Source organism: Prunus dulcis, chromosome 6, assembly GCF_902201215.1.
Source record: "Prunus dulcis chromosome 6, ALMONDv2, whole genome shotgun sequence".
Taxonomy (NCBI): domain Eukaryota; kingdom Viridiplantae; phylum Streptophyta; class Magnoliopsida; order Rosales; family Rosaceae; genus Prunus; species Prunus dulcis.
In genome coordinates, this window is record NC_047655.1 from 28,121,559 (window position 1) to 28,137,951 (window position 16,393).

Consider the following 16,393-nt stretch of genomic DNA (forward strand, 5'->3'; position numbering starts at 1 on the left):
AAAAAAGAGACCCGCCATTAGGCGCCACGTGTCAACACATGTCTTTTAAAAAAAAATTTAAAAACATGGAGCATGGCCTTTCGGCTGTACTCTTTTTTTTATGAAGGAGAACCTCTTTTGGTTAAAGCCACGTGTCAAAGTATAGCCGCCCGGCTATACGCTTTTTTTTAAATAAAAAATCATAGTATAGCCGACGGGCGATACTATTTAATTAAAAAAGTAATAATAAAAAAGGACCCTCCTACTTGCATTAGTTTGTACCTTATAGATATTAATTTGCAACATATCCAAAGTAGATATTAATCTTCCACTATATGATATCTTAATATAATTTTTATAACATATCTTCCATTATTAATGTCACACACAAAAACTTAAGGACAATAGGTGATAATTTCATGAACCTCAGGGACCGTTTGCGATAAAAAACCTTATTTTAATGAGATAAACAAAAGATGTGTTTTTCTTTTAGCACTGGCTTTCTATGAACCACCGTACAAAACATTGCTCAATTTTGTACTGAGGTTTATCAGGAAGATAACCAATACGAACCAGAATTTATTTTTTAACGAGTTATAAATCGCATAAGTCAAATATTGTTTGTAATAAGGGTCTAGTGCCGTTATAGGCTGAGGTCATATTGCCATCCAAACTAGAGCAAAGTTTTTCTTATTATTTCAAGAAGCAAGGCAATAAGAAGCATTTTATGAAATTCAGCAACACTTCAGTAAACAGTCATGTTTTCCGCCTCATGCCTAACGGAATCAAAGAGCTCTGAAGACAAATAACGCTCTCCGAAGCTGGGGAACACAGCCTGCAGAAGCCACAAATGAATGGAGAAGTTAATGGAGTGTTTTGTTGAACCAAATGCAGTTCATAGGATAACAATTCGAAGCCAATGCAGTACAGATATTCTATTTCAATTAAAAAACGCAATTAGACTTACAACAATGAGTTTTCCAGCATTTTCCTGCTTCTTGGCCAGCTTTATTGCTGCTGCTGCTGCTGCACCAGATGAAATCCCCACCTGCAAAATATTTGCTCTGACAATCAGCATCATAGATGGAAAGACATGGAGAGTAACAAACTCATAGAACCACCATAACACTAAATGTCATTTCAACTAATTGATGCCATACCAGAAGACCTTCTTTCAGGGCAAGCAGCTTAGCGGTGTCAATAGCTTCTTCACTGGTTACCTAAAGTGTTACAGAAACATGATCAGTCAAGTTGATGCTTAGCACAATCGTATGTACGCTTAGCACAATGATACCGTACCGCTAATAAATGTTTTTCTTGTATTGAAGGCATACATGATTTAGTTTCTATATTATAATACTGCTAAAAACTGTTCACATCAAAATGCAACAAGAACTTGTACAATTAAGAGCAAGTCGATAATTTCAAATTTTCATTATCAGAATACTTCATTAAAAATGTGTAAATTCAATCTGAACTGCAGTAAATAAGTTCAAGACTTACTTGAATAACTTCGTTGAGCAAGCTTACATCCAGAACTTGAGGTATGATACCAGCACCAATTCCTTGGATCAGATGCTTCCCTTTGAAATGAGTGTGCATATTATGTATCCAGATGAGCATCAATCAATATAGGAGAATGAAGTCTCAAATACTGTGGAATAGTAATTTCATGCTGTTGAAATCCACGTATTGTACCACTTAAAAGAATCAAACTATCATAAAATACTTTAGATTTAACATTCTAATGACATCAACTTAACTTCTTGATTTTGTTTTATTCGGCAGGATGACAAGTGATAACCAGAAAAACTTAGCACCTGCTTCATGATGTTCTGTTGTAATATGTTTTACAAAGAATTTCACAAGCACACAAGAAAGAGGTAGTGCAGAGACACAGGCATTGTAATAACTCACCAGGTCGGCCACCATTTAAGACTGCACTTTCGACTGGTTCTACACCGTACACCTAGACATTAAACAAAAGAAACCATACCATTAGACCATGTATATTGTAATGACTCTCTCTCTCTCTCTCTCTCTCTCTCTCTCTCATATATTGTATATTACACACACAAAACTCAACCTTGATCTTTGGATTTTGCTCTTTAAGAAATCTCCCAGTACCGGTTACGGTACCCCCAGTCCCTATCCCTGAAACCAGGGCATCAACCTTCCCTCCTGAGTCTCTCCATATCTCCGGGCCGGTGGTTTCGTAATGAACCTACACAAAGTATTACAAAATTATTCATAAATCCTTTCAACCATGTAGCCATGTCACATATACTGCAAAAATACCATTGGATTGGCAGGATTTTCAAATTGCTGAAGCATATAACTATTAGGTGTGCTGGTTAGCAACTCCTCAGCCTTATCAAGAACTCCCTTAATGCCTTTGGCAGGATCTGTGAGGTACACCTCAGCTCCAAAAGCTAGGAGCACAATTCTTCTCTCAAGACTCATTGAAGATGGCATGGTTATCTTAAGCTTGTAACCCTTGCTTGCTGCAATGAATGCCAATCCAATGCCAGTGTTGCCACTTGTGGGCTCAACAAGAACAGTCTTCAGTGCCAATTAATTATGCATATCAAGAACCCAAGCAAGTTAGTTAGTTGAAACTTGAAACACTCCACGTTTCTGATGATATAAGTGGAAATTCCCTTATATAGTCAAACCTGATATCCTTAAAATAACAGAAAAGGAAGAAGAAACTTTATGTATAGATTTAGTATGCTGAAGCCTACTTGAAGGTGTAATGGATAATCTGAACATGTTTTTCTGCAAAATATGCATTACAAACTAAATAAACATCTATAAATATGGCGAATATTTGTTTTGAACCTTCCCTGGCGTAATTAGACCTTTATCCTCTGCGTCCTTGATCATACTAAATGCAATCCTGCATATAAAAAATTATTTAAGACCAAATGAGTATATTAATTTCTGAGTCCAGATTCTATATCCCTTACTTTCTAGATCGTTTTTATACTAGGAAAATCAAAACCAATATTCCTGAGGAAAAACTAACAAAAAATATGCCTGTCTTTCACGCTAGAGCAGGGTTCCATTGATTCTAGCTTGGCAGCAATTCGGGCTACGCAACCATCCACAACATTGTTGAGATATACCAACGGGGTATTTCCAATTAACTGCATGAATCAAGAAGACAGAGAGAGCAAATCATAAGCCACAGTAAAATATTTATAATCATGAAAATAAATAAAAAATAAAAAACCTGATAAATGAAAAAGAGGCTAAGCATCATTGAATGCGTAAAGTTTCATGAAGAAATATTACTTCTGTGACATCTCTCCTGATTGCGCACTTGTCTTCCATGTTATCTTTTCTGGCAGCAAGCTGATAAAGATATGAAAGAGTGAAAACAAACTCTGAAGAAGCGCATTGCCATTAACCTATTTGAAAAGCCATGTCTGATATAATACATAAATCCTAACAAGGATATCATTTGCCTGAAATAACATCCAAGATAGCTATTTTTACATTCAATACTGTACAGCGTATACAGGTACAACAACGTATAGTAAAACGTGGCTTCATACATCCATTCACAAATGAAAATTAAAACTCTGAAGTAAAAACAAACCAACCCAACAAAATAAACACACACAAAATGAGAAAATAAAATTCAATCCAGCTTCATGAACATCATAATCAGACCTTGGAAATAGAAAAAGAGTAGTCAACAGAATCAGAAGACGCCAAATATGCAGATGATTCACATCAATTATGAACGGTCGGAAACCAGCCAAAAAATATAAACAGATATCAAAGAAATATCACAAGAAGGTTTTCAAAAGAGTGAACTAAAAAGGCAGTACTTTTACCAAAATTCTTCAGAATCCATACTCACACAAAGCAGTCTTATGAAAAAGGTTTCAGTTACCCAATATTGAATGCAATCCCAAAGTACAAGCCTTTTGACCAAACCACCGATAGCCCAAAAGTCAAAGTTTTTTCAAAGCCAATTATTAATTTAATGACCATAAACATAGCACCAGACAGATTAATAGTTTAGAACTGTATCCAATATTAACAAGCTGATTTTCAAAATTTGAAGCACTGGTAATGAAATTTTTTACACCCAGCTGTTGACCAAGAACAAAACTCTGCAGAATTTTAGGAACAGTTACAAGTGAAATACCAAGTAATGGAAATCAAATAAGAACCACCAAGACAGTACAACAGAGCAAACCTTATCTCTGCAGGGAAGATAGAGAAGAAAGAAAGCAGTTTTCAATGCAAATATTGTATTGTACTTTGTTTCGGTGAGAAAAATGCTAACTACTTGTTTAGAATGTCTATTTCTCAAGTTTGGCTCTTTGGACTTCCATGAGGCACATATGGGAGTTATTTTGGTTTTTTTTATGTAAGTATTTTATTTTTATTTTTATTGACAATACTTCCCTCCTTAGCCATAAGGAGGGACTCCTCTTTACCTTCTATTGTGGCTCCACCACAAAGTAATATATGTCCTTTCTTTTTTAATTGCCAAAACAACTTCTTCTTTTTTCACTTTTACTGAACCACTAACTTTTTACCAAAATAGAAAAGAAAAAAAAATCCCATTGTTCTTATTTTATCACTTGGTAACATGATGATGTATTTAAAAAAAACCCTCCATAAACTATGTCTACAAATGTTGTCAATGACAACTTTGGTTGTAGAGGGATTATTAAAGTTAGAGTTCAAAAGGGCCACAAAGACTTAAAATTTTAATTGAGGAAATTATTATTTTTAAAATAGTTGAGAAAAATCAAAGTGGAAAAAAATAAATAGAGATATTTAGTAATATACCCATTCTTAGCACTAATAATATAGATAAAACCTTACACAATTTAATTTATATAAACAAACCCAAAAAAAAAACTCAAAAATTGACAAATGGCCCTATTGAATTTAATTTTGATTATTAAATTACTTTGATGCCATATCGAGTGTTTTGTTTTTTTTATGAGGTTTTGGGGTTGGTGGTGTGTTTCTAAAATCCATTTCATAGAGGTTTTTTAATAATTTGGGCTCCTATATTTGGTATAATAGTAAATCTTCCAAAAAAACAATAGGAATTTTTTTCTTTTCCTGTTTTGGTAAAAAGTTAGGGATGCAATAAAAGTGAAAAGAAGTTGTTTTGACAATTAAAAAAGAAAAGATGCATGTTATTTTGTGATAGAATCACAATAAAAGGTAAAAAGAGCCATAGCAAATTTCATTGAGAGAAATGAGCAAAGAAAAGAAAAACAAGTCAACATCAAAGTAAGATTTGATCGTTGCATTACTGTGAGATGCCCAAAGACTCACAGGTATTTGTGTCTCCGAATACCTCTCGAGATGTGTTAAATAAAGTTAATTGTAGGGATGCTTTTGTCTTCACACAAACTGCTGACCATGGCTCAGCTGCTACGTGCATCTTCATGATTGGTTTTGGTTCATTACAATAAATCAGTTGACGTGAAAATATTAATTGTTTTTTCAGACCCAAAAATAAAAAAATAAAAAATTATTAATTGTTTTGTGACAGCAATTGTGAATCACATACTGATTACTGACTGATTTTGCAGAATAAGGTTTACAAAACAAAATTAGCCCAAAAACGAACTAGGAGAGTTTGCTTTTGTTTTATGTTTCTAAGAGCGGTCTGATCCCTTATCTAATATTGATTTTCAAGAATACAAGATGAGTCCGAAAAACGATCCTTCTGAAAGGTCATATCTTTATTGAGAAGTTCAAACACAGGTTGTACTGTTGTCGTTATTTTGTTCATATGCAAGTCCCTCTCCCTGACCTCATCTTGTATTCTTGAAAATCACAAAACAATCTTTAGTATGTACAAATTATGCCGTTCTCATTCCTCGTTTCATAAATCTCTACGCTGACAAATAATAATTCCTGCAAGAAATGTACAAAGAAAAACGCAAACTAACAGAGGAAAAGATCTACAGCTTGAAGGGTAAGAAAAAGAAGTGAAAAATAGAAAGTCACTAGCCTGCTGGAAGGGACACAAGTTGTAATTATTAATAAAAAATACCCTTCAAGACCATTACTGAAACCAGGGAACTTGCTTTGCAATACAACTAGCACAATTAGTAAAGCCAATATGCGTGTACTTGTCCCACATCGCCCAAGTAAAGGCTGGAGAGTTGAGGTGAGTACGTATAAATACATAAGGATGAGCATGTGAAAACATACTTACCTGGACAGGGTCTATGGGTGATCAAGAAGGCCCATGGCCTAGGTTGGTGACCTCCATTGCACTTAGGAGGGGTGCCTGCCTATGGTCTCCTCTAGTAGGAGAGCCAATGTCATAATTTGTTGCCGAGGGGGCTTGCGTTCGCGCAGCCCCTGCCTAAATTTCAGATCAATATTGTGGAACAAGCAGTAATTCTCATGCCATATACCCAAAAATTTAATTTTCACTCTCCAGGGGTTGGGTTCTACCTAAGCCAATTGTAATTTGTGAAGTTCGTTGCTATAAAGAATTGTGAGACTTTGGCTCTGGTGTTTGGTTCTTCCTAGCCAATTATAATTTGTAAGTTCCTATCAAAAGACTTTGGCTCTGACTAAGCTCTGGTGTTAGTCACGATAGTGAGCCCGCCCTTCTGCACTTGAACACTCTGGTGTTGATACTGAGGGGTGAGGCTGGTTATCCATTTTCTTTGCAGCTTGGTGAGCAAATTGTTATTCTTGCTTTAAATGGCTGCGCACAGTAAGTAAAGAAACATCCCCTTTTTCTGGCTCTGATAAAATACAAAATTTAAATAATAAAAAAAGGACAACTTAAGCAATTGATGAACTGAGTTCAGCTAGCTTCACTTGCTCAAGCACCATCCTTCATTTCTTATAGAAATTTCATGTTTTGAAATCTTGCTTTTTTGTCTCTGGAATATCATAGCTAGAGGCAAGCGATGCAAGTATTGGTTTTGCAGGTTAAAAATTGGGAACAAAGCTAAAAAGTTAAGGCTGCAGCATCAATCTCAAGCTCTTCATTTTCAACAAATGTGATGAAGCACAAGGACCATAAAATAATGGGGTAATGAATAAGGGAGTGCCAGAAATCCTTGGTTGGGTCGGCTGCGATTAATTTAAGTTTCCAGACTTTGGTTGGGTCGAATGTCCCACATTGGAAACGTACAGAATGTGGAGATAAGTGTTGGGGGATAAATACAAAACAAAGGACCACGCTAAAAATTACATACCTGGACGGGGTCTATGGGTGATCAAAAAGGCCCATGGCCTAGGTGGGTGGCTTCCATTGCACTTTGGAGGTGCACTTGCCTAACATCTCCCTAGAGGAGACTGTACGTCGTAATTTGTGGTAGTGGGGCTGTGTACGCGCGGCCCTCCTAAATTCTATTTTCTAAATTTTGTTCCTTTCTTTTATGTCTATTTCATCTTGTATGGGAGTAACTTTGGATCTCCAAAAAGTGATTTTAAGTAGATATGGTAATATTGTACACGACAAGAATTCGCATGAAAATTTTAGTATTCAGGTTTAAGTTATCGTGTCGTAGATATGGCAATATTGTACACGACAAGAATTCGCATGAAAATTTTAGTATTCAGGTTTAAGTTATCATGTCGTGTTGATCCGTTAGTCACACGTTAAGTTAACGGGTCGTATCGGGTAAATTCGTAAATATCCGTTAACCCGTTAAAGCTTAAGGGCATTTTTGTAAGTTTATATATATATTTCTTTTTTTCTCCTTCTCTTTCTTCTCTTCCTCCCCCAACCCTCCCACTATCTCTCTCTGTAAGTTTCTTCTCTTTTCATTATTCTTTGTTTTCCTCATAAACCAAACATAGCTTTCTTTTCTGTTTTTCCCTCTCATTGTGCCACCCTTTCTCTCCTCCTCCTTCAGCGAACCCTTTCGCTCACTAGTTGTGTCATTAATGGAGGTTTATGGATTGGGGATAGAGGAGAGAAATAGGAAGAGGGGGGCTGTGCAGTGGTTTTGGTTTTGGTTTTTTTTTTTTTTCTCTCCTTATGTTTTCTTTTTCTTTTTAATTTTTTTTTATAAATTCTTAACGGGTGAAACTGGTCTTGTAGTGTGATTCGTGAATTGTAACGGGTCGTGTTCATGTTTGACATTTTTCACCTATTTTCTTATCGTGTCGTGTCATGTAAACCCGTTAAGAAAAACGTGTTGACGTTAACATGACACGAACATTGTAAACACGACACGAATGCTAGATCTAATTTTAAGTAATTCTACGAGCATGTGCTTCATCATAAAAGTGATAATTTATCTCTCCCGAATCACTCCCAAACGAACCCTAAGTTTTTATACTAAATTGTATTCTGTCAATTTATTTCACCTTATAGAAATTACTTTATCACATTTTAGCTATTATATTTTCATAAAACATACATATGGCGCATGTTTTTCAAAAGTTATTTTTTTTAAAGTGTAATTTTGCTAATAACATTTCATCATCATACACCATTATTATCACCGATTGATTATATGTTATTTATGTCACATTTTAGTTATAATATTTTCATAAAATATACGTGTGATTTTGATTATGATTTTTTTTTTTCATAAGAACTCCGGTCAAACTTTAATAATGTAATTATGCATGGTAATTATTTTCAACCATGATGTAATGTGGCAAATGACGAATAATGAATGTAGTTGTGAGTCATTTTCCGATTCCCTTGTTTATTTTGTTATATATTAATTAGTGAAAAAACAAGTCTATGCTTTGATATTTCGAGTTCTGAATTTGAGGATAATTGAGAAAGGAACTCATATTTCTATTGAGTTGATTGATTTTGTTATCAAGAGAGCAAGTAGTAATGCAGGAGAACTCTGTGTAACTCTATCATCCCATATTAGATTTCATCCTGGTGGTTCAGTTAAGGCCTAAAAGATCTCAATGTGGAGTTTAGGGCGGGGTTGAGTCTCAGCTTGCATATAGGATAGGAGGGGGTCAATATTTGCAAGGATCCCACATCGATAAAAGAACAGTTAAGAGACCAGAGGACGAGCTATAACTAAGGACTAAGGAGCAACTTTACAACATACTTACCTGGACGGGGTCAATGGGTGATCAGGAAGACTCATGGCCTAAGTTGGTGACCTCCATTGCACTTAGGAGGGGTGCTAGCTTAAGGTCTCCCCAAGTGGGAGAGCCTACGTCATAATTTATTGCAATGGGGGCTTGCGTTCGCGCAGCCCCCGCTCAAAGATAATCCAAGCTTTTTCAAATTTCTTTTAATTGATTAAATAGATTATTTTCTTCCGAAGTACCTGCCTTGATTTTGTAAAATTTCACAACCCTGGAGTTGTATGTGAATTTGATAATTCTCACTTTTATTTTGGTTGAATTCTATGGAATTTGAAGGTTTCATGAAATTATGCTCTGAAGACTGCTTTGATTATACAGGCATAGATAAGCAGAGAGAGCATAGCAACTATGAATTCTGGAGAAAAGACAGCAACTATGAATTCTGGAGAAAACAGACAGCAACTAAGAAATCTGGTTTGAAGATTTATGGTCTTAAGAACAATTTACACCATAAAAACCAAACCTTTATGTGTGGTGTTCGAACCATGCGTTTTCTCACCTTTGAGTAAGATATACTTTGCCAAAAAAGGAAGGAAAACTTAAGAGACTTATTATATATTGGGTCGAAGAATATTGTCTCTGTTTGATCGATACTCAGTGCCAGAGCAATAAGAAACACCGAGCAGTGCCCATGTATTTTGGAACATCGGAAACCACGGTAATTTTAACTTGGTTGTCCCACATCGAAGAACAAGAGAAACAAATGGCATGCGCGTACCATAAAAGAGGAAGAGGTGGTGCCTTTAAAACATACTTACCTGGACGGGGTCAATGGGCGATCAAGAAGGCTCATGGCCTAGGTTGGTGGCCTCCATTGCACTTAGGAGGGGTGCCTGCCTATGGTCTCCTCACTGTAGGAGAGCCAACGTCATAATTTGTTGCCGTGGGGGCCTGCGTCCGCGCGGCCCCTGTCAATTCTATAAACAAACTTCTTTGTAAGTTCTCAACGTAAAAGGCCCATTAGCTAATTATTCAGAAAAAAAAAAGGTAGGTCTCACATTATTATTGACTATAAATAAAGGGGCTAAACCCAAAAAATATTGAGTCCAAACTTGCATTAGTTTCTGCTGTTATATTTACCTCGTCTCTGATTTATTTTTGCTGCTGCTGCTCCTGAATCCCACAAACTAATTGCTGCTGTTAAGGCAAATTATTGAGGTTAAATGCGTTTATGATGTCAGCGGAGAGAGCTTTTGATGTGCTGCAACTAAATCATTCACTGTGAAATTCAATCGAGTCACATCAGCAGCTGTATTTGTCAATTATATTGTAGCTGGGCACCTAAACCTACAAAATCCTTATTTATGAGACTATTTTTTCAGGATAATTTCTATTGAAAATGACGATAATATACTAAACTCATATACACTACGGAAATTAGAACCGGAATCCAAAATATTGCCTGACAGTGCAATTGCTCCAAACTACTAGATTAGTGGGACTTTGTTGATATATGAGACTATATATGACCAGTTTCCTTTCTTATTTCCTTTATTATTTTGTGTTGGACTTTGGAGGAGAAACCATGCAACTTTTCATCACTAAGGTTGTACTTTTCATTTATGCTCCTTAATATTTTACTTATAACCCTAACGCTCAATATTTCAAAAAAGGAAAAAAGAGTCAAGTGTTTCTCTAGATTAATTAAGTTTGTCAAACCGTATGTGTCTCTGGTACTTTTTTCCAGCATTTTAGCCAGTAGCTTCAAGTACCACATTGGAAATGCACAAGAAGTGAAAAGCGAAACTAGTGTATTAAAGAGGAACAAGGGGCACTTTGAAACATACTTACCTGGACGAGGTCTATGGGCGATCAAAAAGGCTCATGGCCTGGGTTGGTGACCTCCATTGCACTTAGGAGGGGTGCCCGCCTAGGCTCATTCCTCATTTTACCTTTTTGTCTGGTATAAAATCCATTCAGAATTGATTATAAATCAGTATGTTTCCATCCATTACTTTGCTTCCTCAAGTTGATTTTATTTTTGTCGGTTAGTTTAATATAAATACTAAGTCCAATAAATATTAATTTATCCCTTCAATTCTGCAGTGACATGCAAAAATAATTTTTAGTAAAATTCAACTGGACCTTTTCTGTTTACCATCCATAAATTGCTTCATTGATACCAATCCTTGCATAATATTTATGAGAAAATGCTGCTAATTTTCTTAAAACACATCATACCAACTTGAATAATCTCACAAGGATGTAAAGGTTCTTGAATTAGTAAGCCATACAAACTGTTTTCAAATTCTATTACAAACAGAAAAGGCAGCACTTTATTCTTCATAGCATTTATTGAGACTCATGTCAACAAGCAAAAGCAATCAAAGCGAAAACACAGCGCAGCTTGATAATCATACTCTCTGCCTCGCAAATCGTGAAATTTGTACAGTTCCTTTCGAAGCTACAGAACATCTCAGCGCTCAAAAACCATATTCTCAGCCTCCCGCTTCACAGATTCGAACAACACAGAGGATAGATAACGCTCTCCAAAGCTGGGGAAGACCACCTGTACACGTTTAGAAATGAAAAGGCGATCCAGTCAATCTTAAGGGAACGTACCATTCCTGTCAATTTGTGCAAACTATGCAGGAAACATACTTAAACAACAAGCTCAGTAGTCCAATATGTTGTTAAAAACCTACTGCAGTTAATAATATGACTTACAACAATGAGCTTTCCAGCATTTTCTGGCCTCTTTGCAATTTCAATTGCAGCAGCAGCAGCAGCACCGGATGATATCCCCACCTGCAATACATGTTAATCGTAAATCAAAATAGAAAAGATGGAACAATGGAAGCAACCAAAGGAAACCAGAATACCGAAGATTGTAAAATTCATGACAAAATCAATAGCATGCTAAAAGAACCAAGAGAAGTTCTTGTTCAAACAGTTCATTCACGGTTGTGGACTTACCAGCAAACCTTCTTTCAATGCAAGCTGCTTAGCAGTTTCTATAGCTTCTTCACTTGATATCTGCAAAGCCATAGAAAGATTGGTTTAGCTCTCAAAATATAAACTTGCAGCTTGGAAGGAAAGTTTTCAATTTCACAAAATTAATGAAAAAAGTGGCACTGCATATAACTTATTGATATCATCATGAGCATACTCATATAAGTCTTGCGATGAAATTAAAAGCTCAAACAATGATATTTCCTAGACAGATTATCTTAAGGAGGATAATCAAAGCCCCCACCAAAAAAAAAATAATGGCAGTAAGACGTCAAAAATATCAATCATTACAATTAATAACCTCAAGTCTTCAGTGGAAAATAATGCCAAGTACAAGTTTTAGTGCTTACTTGAATAACTTCGTCAATCAAGTTGACATCTAAAACTCCAGGGATGAAGCCAGCACCAATTCCTTGAATCTTGTGAGGGCCTGAGATATAGAGAAGTACACAGATCATCAAATTTAGAAAAGGAGAATATGAGAGCGAAAATTCTCTAGCAAACAGTTTGTACTCAATATCATCTGCTGACGCTAGACTAGTCTGAATCTAGGATTGTCAATTAACACTAATTTTCTAGCATGTGGGTATCTAGGTGACTTTTCTTTTGAAATTCTTAAGGGACAGTTACAGGTCCACTTTACAGACATTTAACTTGGGCCCAAAAAATGAAGTTTATTGAACTCTAAATAATGAGCCTGCAGCCCAGATCAAAAGGGCCAACACCCATGTGCTCGTGACAAGCAGGTTATCATGACTCACCGGGTTTCCCTCCAGACAAAACAGCACTTTCAACTGGTTCTACACCATAGAGCTAAACATAAAAAGCAAGGGGCAAGTCAGCACTATTAGAAATAATGATATAGGCATTATAAAAAAAATTGAATAATTATTATCCTCTAAATTATAATATGCAAAGAGACGGCCAACCTTGATGTTTGGGTTTTGCTCCTTGAGGTACTTCCCAACACCTGTTATTGTACCTCCTGTTCCTATCCCAGAAACAAAAGCATCGGCTTTACCACCAGAGCCTTCCCAGATTTCTGGTCCAGTAGTTTCATAGTGTACCTGAACAGACCAGAAATATCTTTCCAGCAGTCTATCCAGACAGCAAGTTATATTAACAAAAAAACATGGCATAAAATTTTCACCTTTGGGTTGGCATGGTTTTCAAATTGCTGTAGCATATAAGCATTGGGAGTCTTTGCCACTATCTCTTCTGCCTTCTGAACAGCCCCTTTCATGCCTCTGGCTGGATCTGTGAGGACAAGCTCAGCCCCAAATCCTAGAAGAATGGTTCGTCTTTCGAGACTCATTGAAGCAGGCATGGTGATTATTAGTTTGTAACCCTTAGCAGCTGCCATAAATGCCAATCCTATGCCAGTATTGCCACTCGTAGGTTCAATCAGGACACTCTACAACATGAAACAAGAAAAAATTGTCAAATCAAAAGTTTCTCCTTTACCTCATTAATTACACAAACAGAACCAGAACACTATTAGACCGTGAAAAAGTAAAGATAAATACCTATCATTTTAATTTTTTACATTACACACGCAGAGGGAACATCACAAATAAAACTTGAAAGAAGAAATTGCAAATGATTGACTGATATCTAAACCAAGTTGGGGATTGAATAGCGGAAATCATATCAGATAATAACAGACATTTCTATTTGAGTATCAAACACAGGCGCCACTTGGATTCAGAAAACTTATTTCACTTGTCTAGATAAGAAAGACATGAATACTAACCTCACCCGGCTTAATGAGACCTTTCTCCTCAGCATCTTTAATCATACTGTATCCGATCCTACAATGAACAAATCATCATTCTAAGTTTTCAACTGATTGCATGGAACTGGGCCATGGAAATTTCTCTTGGAGTCCCACTTTGGAATTGACTTCAGCTTACATATAAGTCCAACTTCACAACAATAACACTGAACAAGGCAGTCTCATGAAAAAAATCCCAATCAAACAATTGCAGTGTGTGCAACTGATAAATATTCCAATCAGAATTAGTTAAACCTGTCTTTGACACTGGAGCAGGGTTCCATCATCTCCAGCTTAGCAGCAATTTTTGCTACACAGCCATCTACAACATGGTTGAGATACACCAATGGTGTTTTACCAATTAACTGTATAACAATCACAATGAATAAACACATTCAATCAGCAAAATATCATATAATATTCAGACACCCAAAGGGTTAAACATTATGAAACTAAATGGGGTACAACTTACTTCAGTGACATCCTTTGCAATCCCAGAATTCTCCTCCCCCATTTTATCAGTCAACTGTTAAGAAAATGAAGAGTATCAGCAATAATCAATACGTAAAATTCTAAATAAGTCAGCTTTCAAAGAACAACTAAAACAAATACCAAGATTTTTTTTTTTTTTATTTAAAAAGTAAAATAAAGAAGAAAATAAGTAACTATTGTGTGTGACTTTGAACTTTATAAACACTTCAAAAACTGAGTTGATCTTCTTCTGTTTTTGTTTTTCCTTTCTGGAGACAAGAGCAAGTGATAGGAGATTTAACACTTCAAAGTTTTACTTTAATTTCTTTCCTCCGTTTTCTCAGCAGCCAAACAGCTTATGACTTCACATCAGTAACCATCTCAATAACCAGTTCCATATCCACAATCATGATACAACAATCAAATGAAAAAGAAAATTGCATATTTTTGAGCTTACGACTTCACATCAGCAACCATCTCAGTAACCAATCCCATATCCACGATCATGACACAACAATCAAATGAAAAAGGAAACTGCATGTTTCGAGAATCTAAAGATTTAGTCTTTTAAAAAACAAGAAATTGATTGATAAATAAATAAAATCCAAACATATTAAATCACGCAAGAGTATGAAGTGAATCAAACCTGCTTGAGACTCCTGGCAATGCAAAGAGCTGAAAGAAATATAAGACTGAAACGAAATGAAAGAGAGTTTTGGAAGCTTACCACCAGCTTGACTTGGAAGTTGAGAGTTTAAAGGATGGCCAGGATCTGAGCTCAGAGCTGAAGGAACACAAATGACAAAAGTGAGAGAGTTGCGGATATTTAAAGAAATTTCAGCTGGCGTTACGTCTGTGGATGGAGCCTTTTTTATTTTTCCGTATTATCATTGTCATCCGCCTGCTTCTTCTCCAAAAATAAAAAACAACGGCATATTACATATTTTCCTCTGTTTTTCTTTTTATTTGTCTATGAACTGTTTTTTATTTTTTATTTTCTAAAAGTTACAACTTAATATTGTTATCGTGGCTTTTTTATAATTGATATTAAGAAAGGGAAATCAAAATAAATTATAAATATTCTTACTTTTATGGTGCCAATAACAATTATTCATCAATTTATTTATTTATATTCTGTAGGGGCACTTGATCATGTGTATCATGAGCAGCCTCGATTGGTTCTATTTCTAATATAAAATACAATATAACTTGGATTGGAAATTGATTGTGCATAATCTTTGGGGGGAAATGCTAGCAACCTTCTCTCTAATCTTCTCTTTTGGAACTTCTCCCTTCTCCTCATGACAAGTGTTATTTTTCTTACACTTAAAACAATGTCATTAATGCATCACACAAGATAGTTTTTATTTTTCAAGTTTACCCTTTAAAAATGTATTGACTTTTATATTTCCTTCAATTTATTCAAATTTTGTTACAACTTCTTTAACACATTATTAAAAATTAAATAGGAAAAACGTCATTTTTTAGAAATTTTTTTTTAAAAAAAATTTGTTACATGACATTGTTGTTATCTTTATTTTGTTTTTAACAAAACACACATTCTCTTTGGAAATTTTTTTTTTTTTTAAAACTTCAGTTTTTATTTTCTTTTTTAATTTTTTAACAAGGTGATAAGAAAGTTGTAAAAAAATTAACTTGTTATTAAAATAAATTAATACATTTAATAAGGGTAAACTTGGAAAACAAAAATTAGTTTGTGTGATGCATTAATGACATTGTTTTAAGTGTAAGGAAAGTGACACTTGTCATGAGAAGAAGAGAGAAGGTCCAAAGGAGAAGGTTAGAGAGAAGGTTGCTAGCACTCCCCATCTTTGGGATATCCCCATCCCCACGTTTCACATGGGAATAAATGAGCATACTAGACATAATGATTTAGTTTTATCCTTTGAGCATGATTTTATTGCATTATGTTCCCCATTCTCCAATGTGTGAGGTACTTTTATCATTTATTTTTATTTGTTTTTATATAAATGATATTATATTTTAAACTACATAGAAGGGAATTTGAACTCGGGTGCAGAGTGGAGAGTACTGTACATTTGCATTGGTCAACTATCTACATCCATTTTCCTTTTAAAAATAAAATAAAAAATAACACTTGTTAATTTG

The 16,393-nt window shown here is 35.3% G+C and overlaps 2 protein-coding genes, 4 non-coding genes and 1 pseudogene across 9 annotated transcripts; 5 read left to right on the plus strand and 2 right to left on the minus strand.

The window, feature by feature from the left end:
- Window positions 1–545: 545 nt before the first annotated feature.
- On the minus strand, window positions 546–4,294 carry LOC117630670 (cysteine synthase-like). Of its 3 annotated transcripts, XM_034363371.1 has the most exons (11): window positions 4,193–4,294; window positions 3,277–3,336; window positions 3,019–3,128; window positions 2,821–2,878; window positions 2,278–2,541; window positions 2,066–2,203; window positions 1,897–1,948; window positions 1,483–1,562; window positions 1,140–1,199; window positions 947–1,027; window positions 546–814 (listed from the first exon to the last, which is right to left on the minus strand). In XM_034363371.1, the coding sequence occupies exons 2-11, from the start codon at window positions 3,313–3,315 to the stop codon at window positions 725–727; spliced, it is 972 nt and encodes a 323-aa protein (XP_034219262.1). In that variant the 5' UTR covers window positions 3,316–3,336; window positions 4,193–4,294; the 3' UTR covers window positions 546–724. The 3 variants fall into 3 exon arrangements, with proteins under 3 accessions (XP_034219262.1, XP_034219263.1, XP_034219264.1); XM_034363372.1 differs by lacking the exons at window positions 3,277–3,336; window positions 4,193–4,294 and having other exon boundaries at window positions 3,008–3,122; XM_034363373.1 differs by lacking the exons at window positions 546–814; window positions 947–1,027; window positions 1,140–1,199 and having other exon boundaries at window positions 1,534–1,633.
- Window positions 4,295–6,179: 1,885 nt separating this feature from the next.
- Window positions 6,180–6,340, plus strand: LOC117633319. The gene has a single exon (XR_004586631.1). It is a non-coding gene; the product is annotated as a U1 spliceosomal RNA (small nuclear RNA).
- Window positions 6,341–7,182: 842 nt separating this feature from the next.
- On the plus strand, window positions 7,183–7,338 carry LOC117633321. The gene has a single exon (XR_004586633.1). It is a non-coding gene; the product is annotated as a U1 spliceosomal RNA (small nuclear RNA).
- Window positions 7,339–9,019: 1,681 nt separating this feature from the next.
- On the plus strand, window positions 9,020–9,180 carry LOC117633318. The gene has a single exon (XR_004586630.1). It is a non-coding gene; the product is annotated as a U1 spliceosomal RNA (small nuclear RNA).
- Window positions 9,181–9,816: 636 nt separating this feature from the next.
- On the plus strand, window positions 9,817–9,978 carry LOC117633320. Its single transcript, XR_004586632.1, has one exon. It is a non-coding gene; the product is annotated as a U1 spliceosomal RNA (small nuclear RNA).
- An 871-nt stretch (window positions 9,979–10,849) lies between these two features.
- Window positions 10,850–11,025, plus strand: LOC117633322 (annotated as a pseudogene).
- Window positions 11,026–11,186: 161 nt separating this feature from the next.
- LOC117630908 (cysteine synthase) lies at window positions 11,187–15,187 on the minus strand. Of its 2 annotated transcripts, none has more exons than XM_034363764.1 (11): window positions 14,991–15,187; window positions 14,265–14,318; window positions 14,048–14,157; window positions 13,772–13,829; window positions 13,169–13,432; window positions 12,948–13,085; window positions 12,780–12,831; window positions 12,369–12,448; window positions 11,983–12,042; window positions 11,734–11,814; window positions 11,187–11,575 (listed from the first exon to the last, which is right to left on the minus strand). In XM_034363764.1, exons 2-11 carry the CDS (start codon window positions 14,304–14,306, stop codon window positions 11,483–11,485), a joined length of 978 nt encoding a protein of 325 aa, XP_034219655.1. In that variant the 5' UTR covers window positions 14,307–14,318; window positions 14,991–15,187; the 3' UTR covers window positions 11,187–11,482. The 2 variants fall into 2 exon arrangements, with proteins under 2 accessions (XP_034219655.1, XP_034219656.1); XM_034363765.1 differs by lacking the exon at window positions 14,991–15,187 and adding an exon at window positions 14,721–14,754.
- Window positions 15,188–16,393: the final 1,206 nt, after the last annotated feature.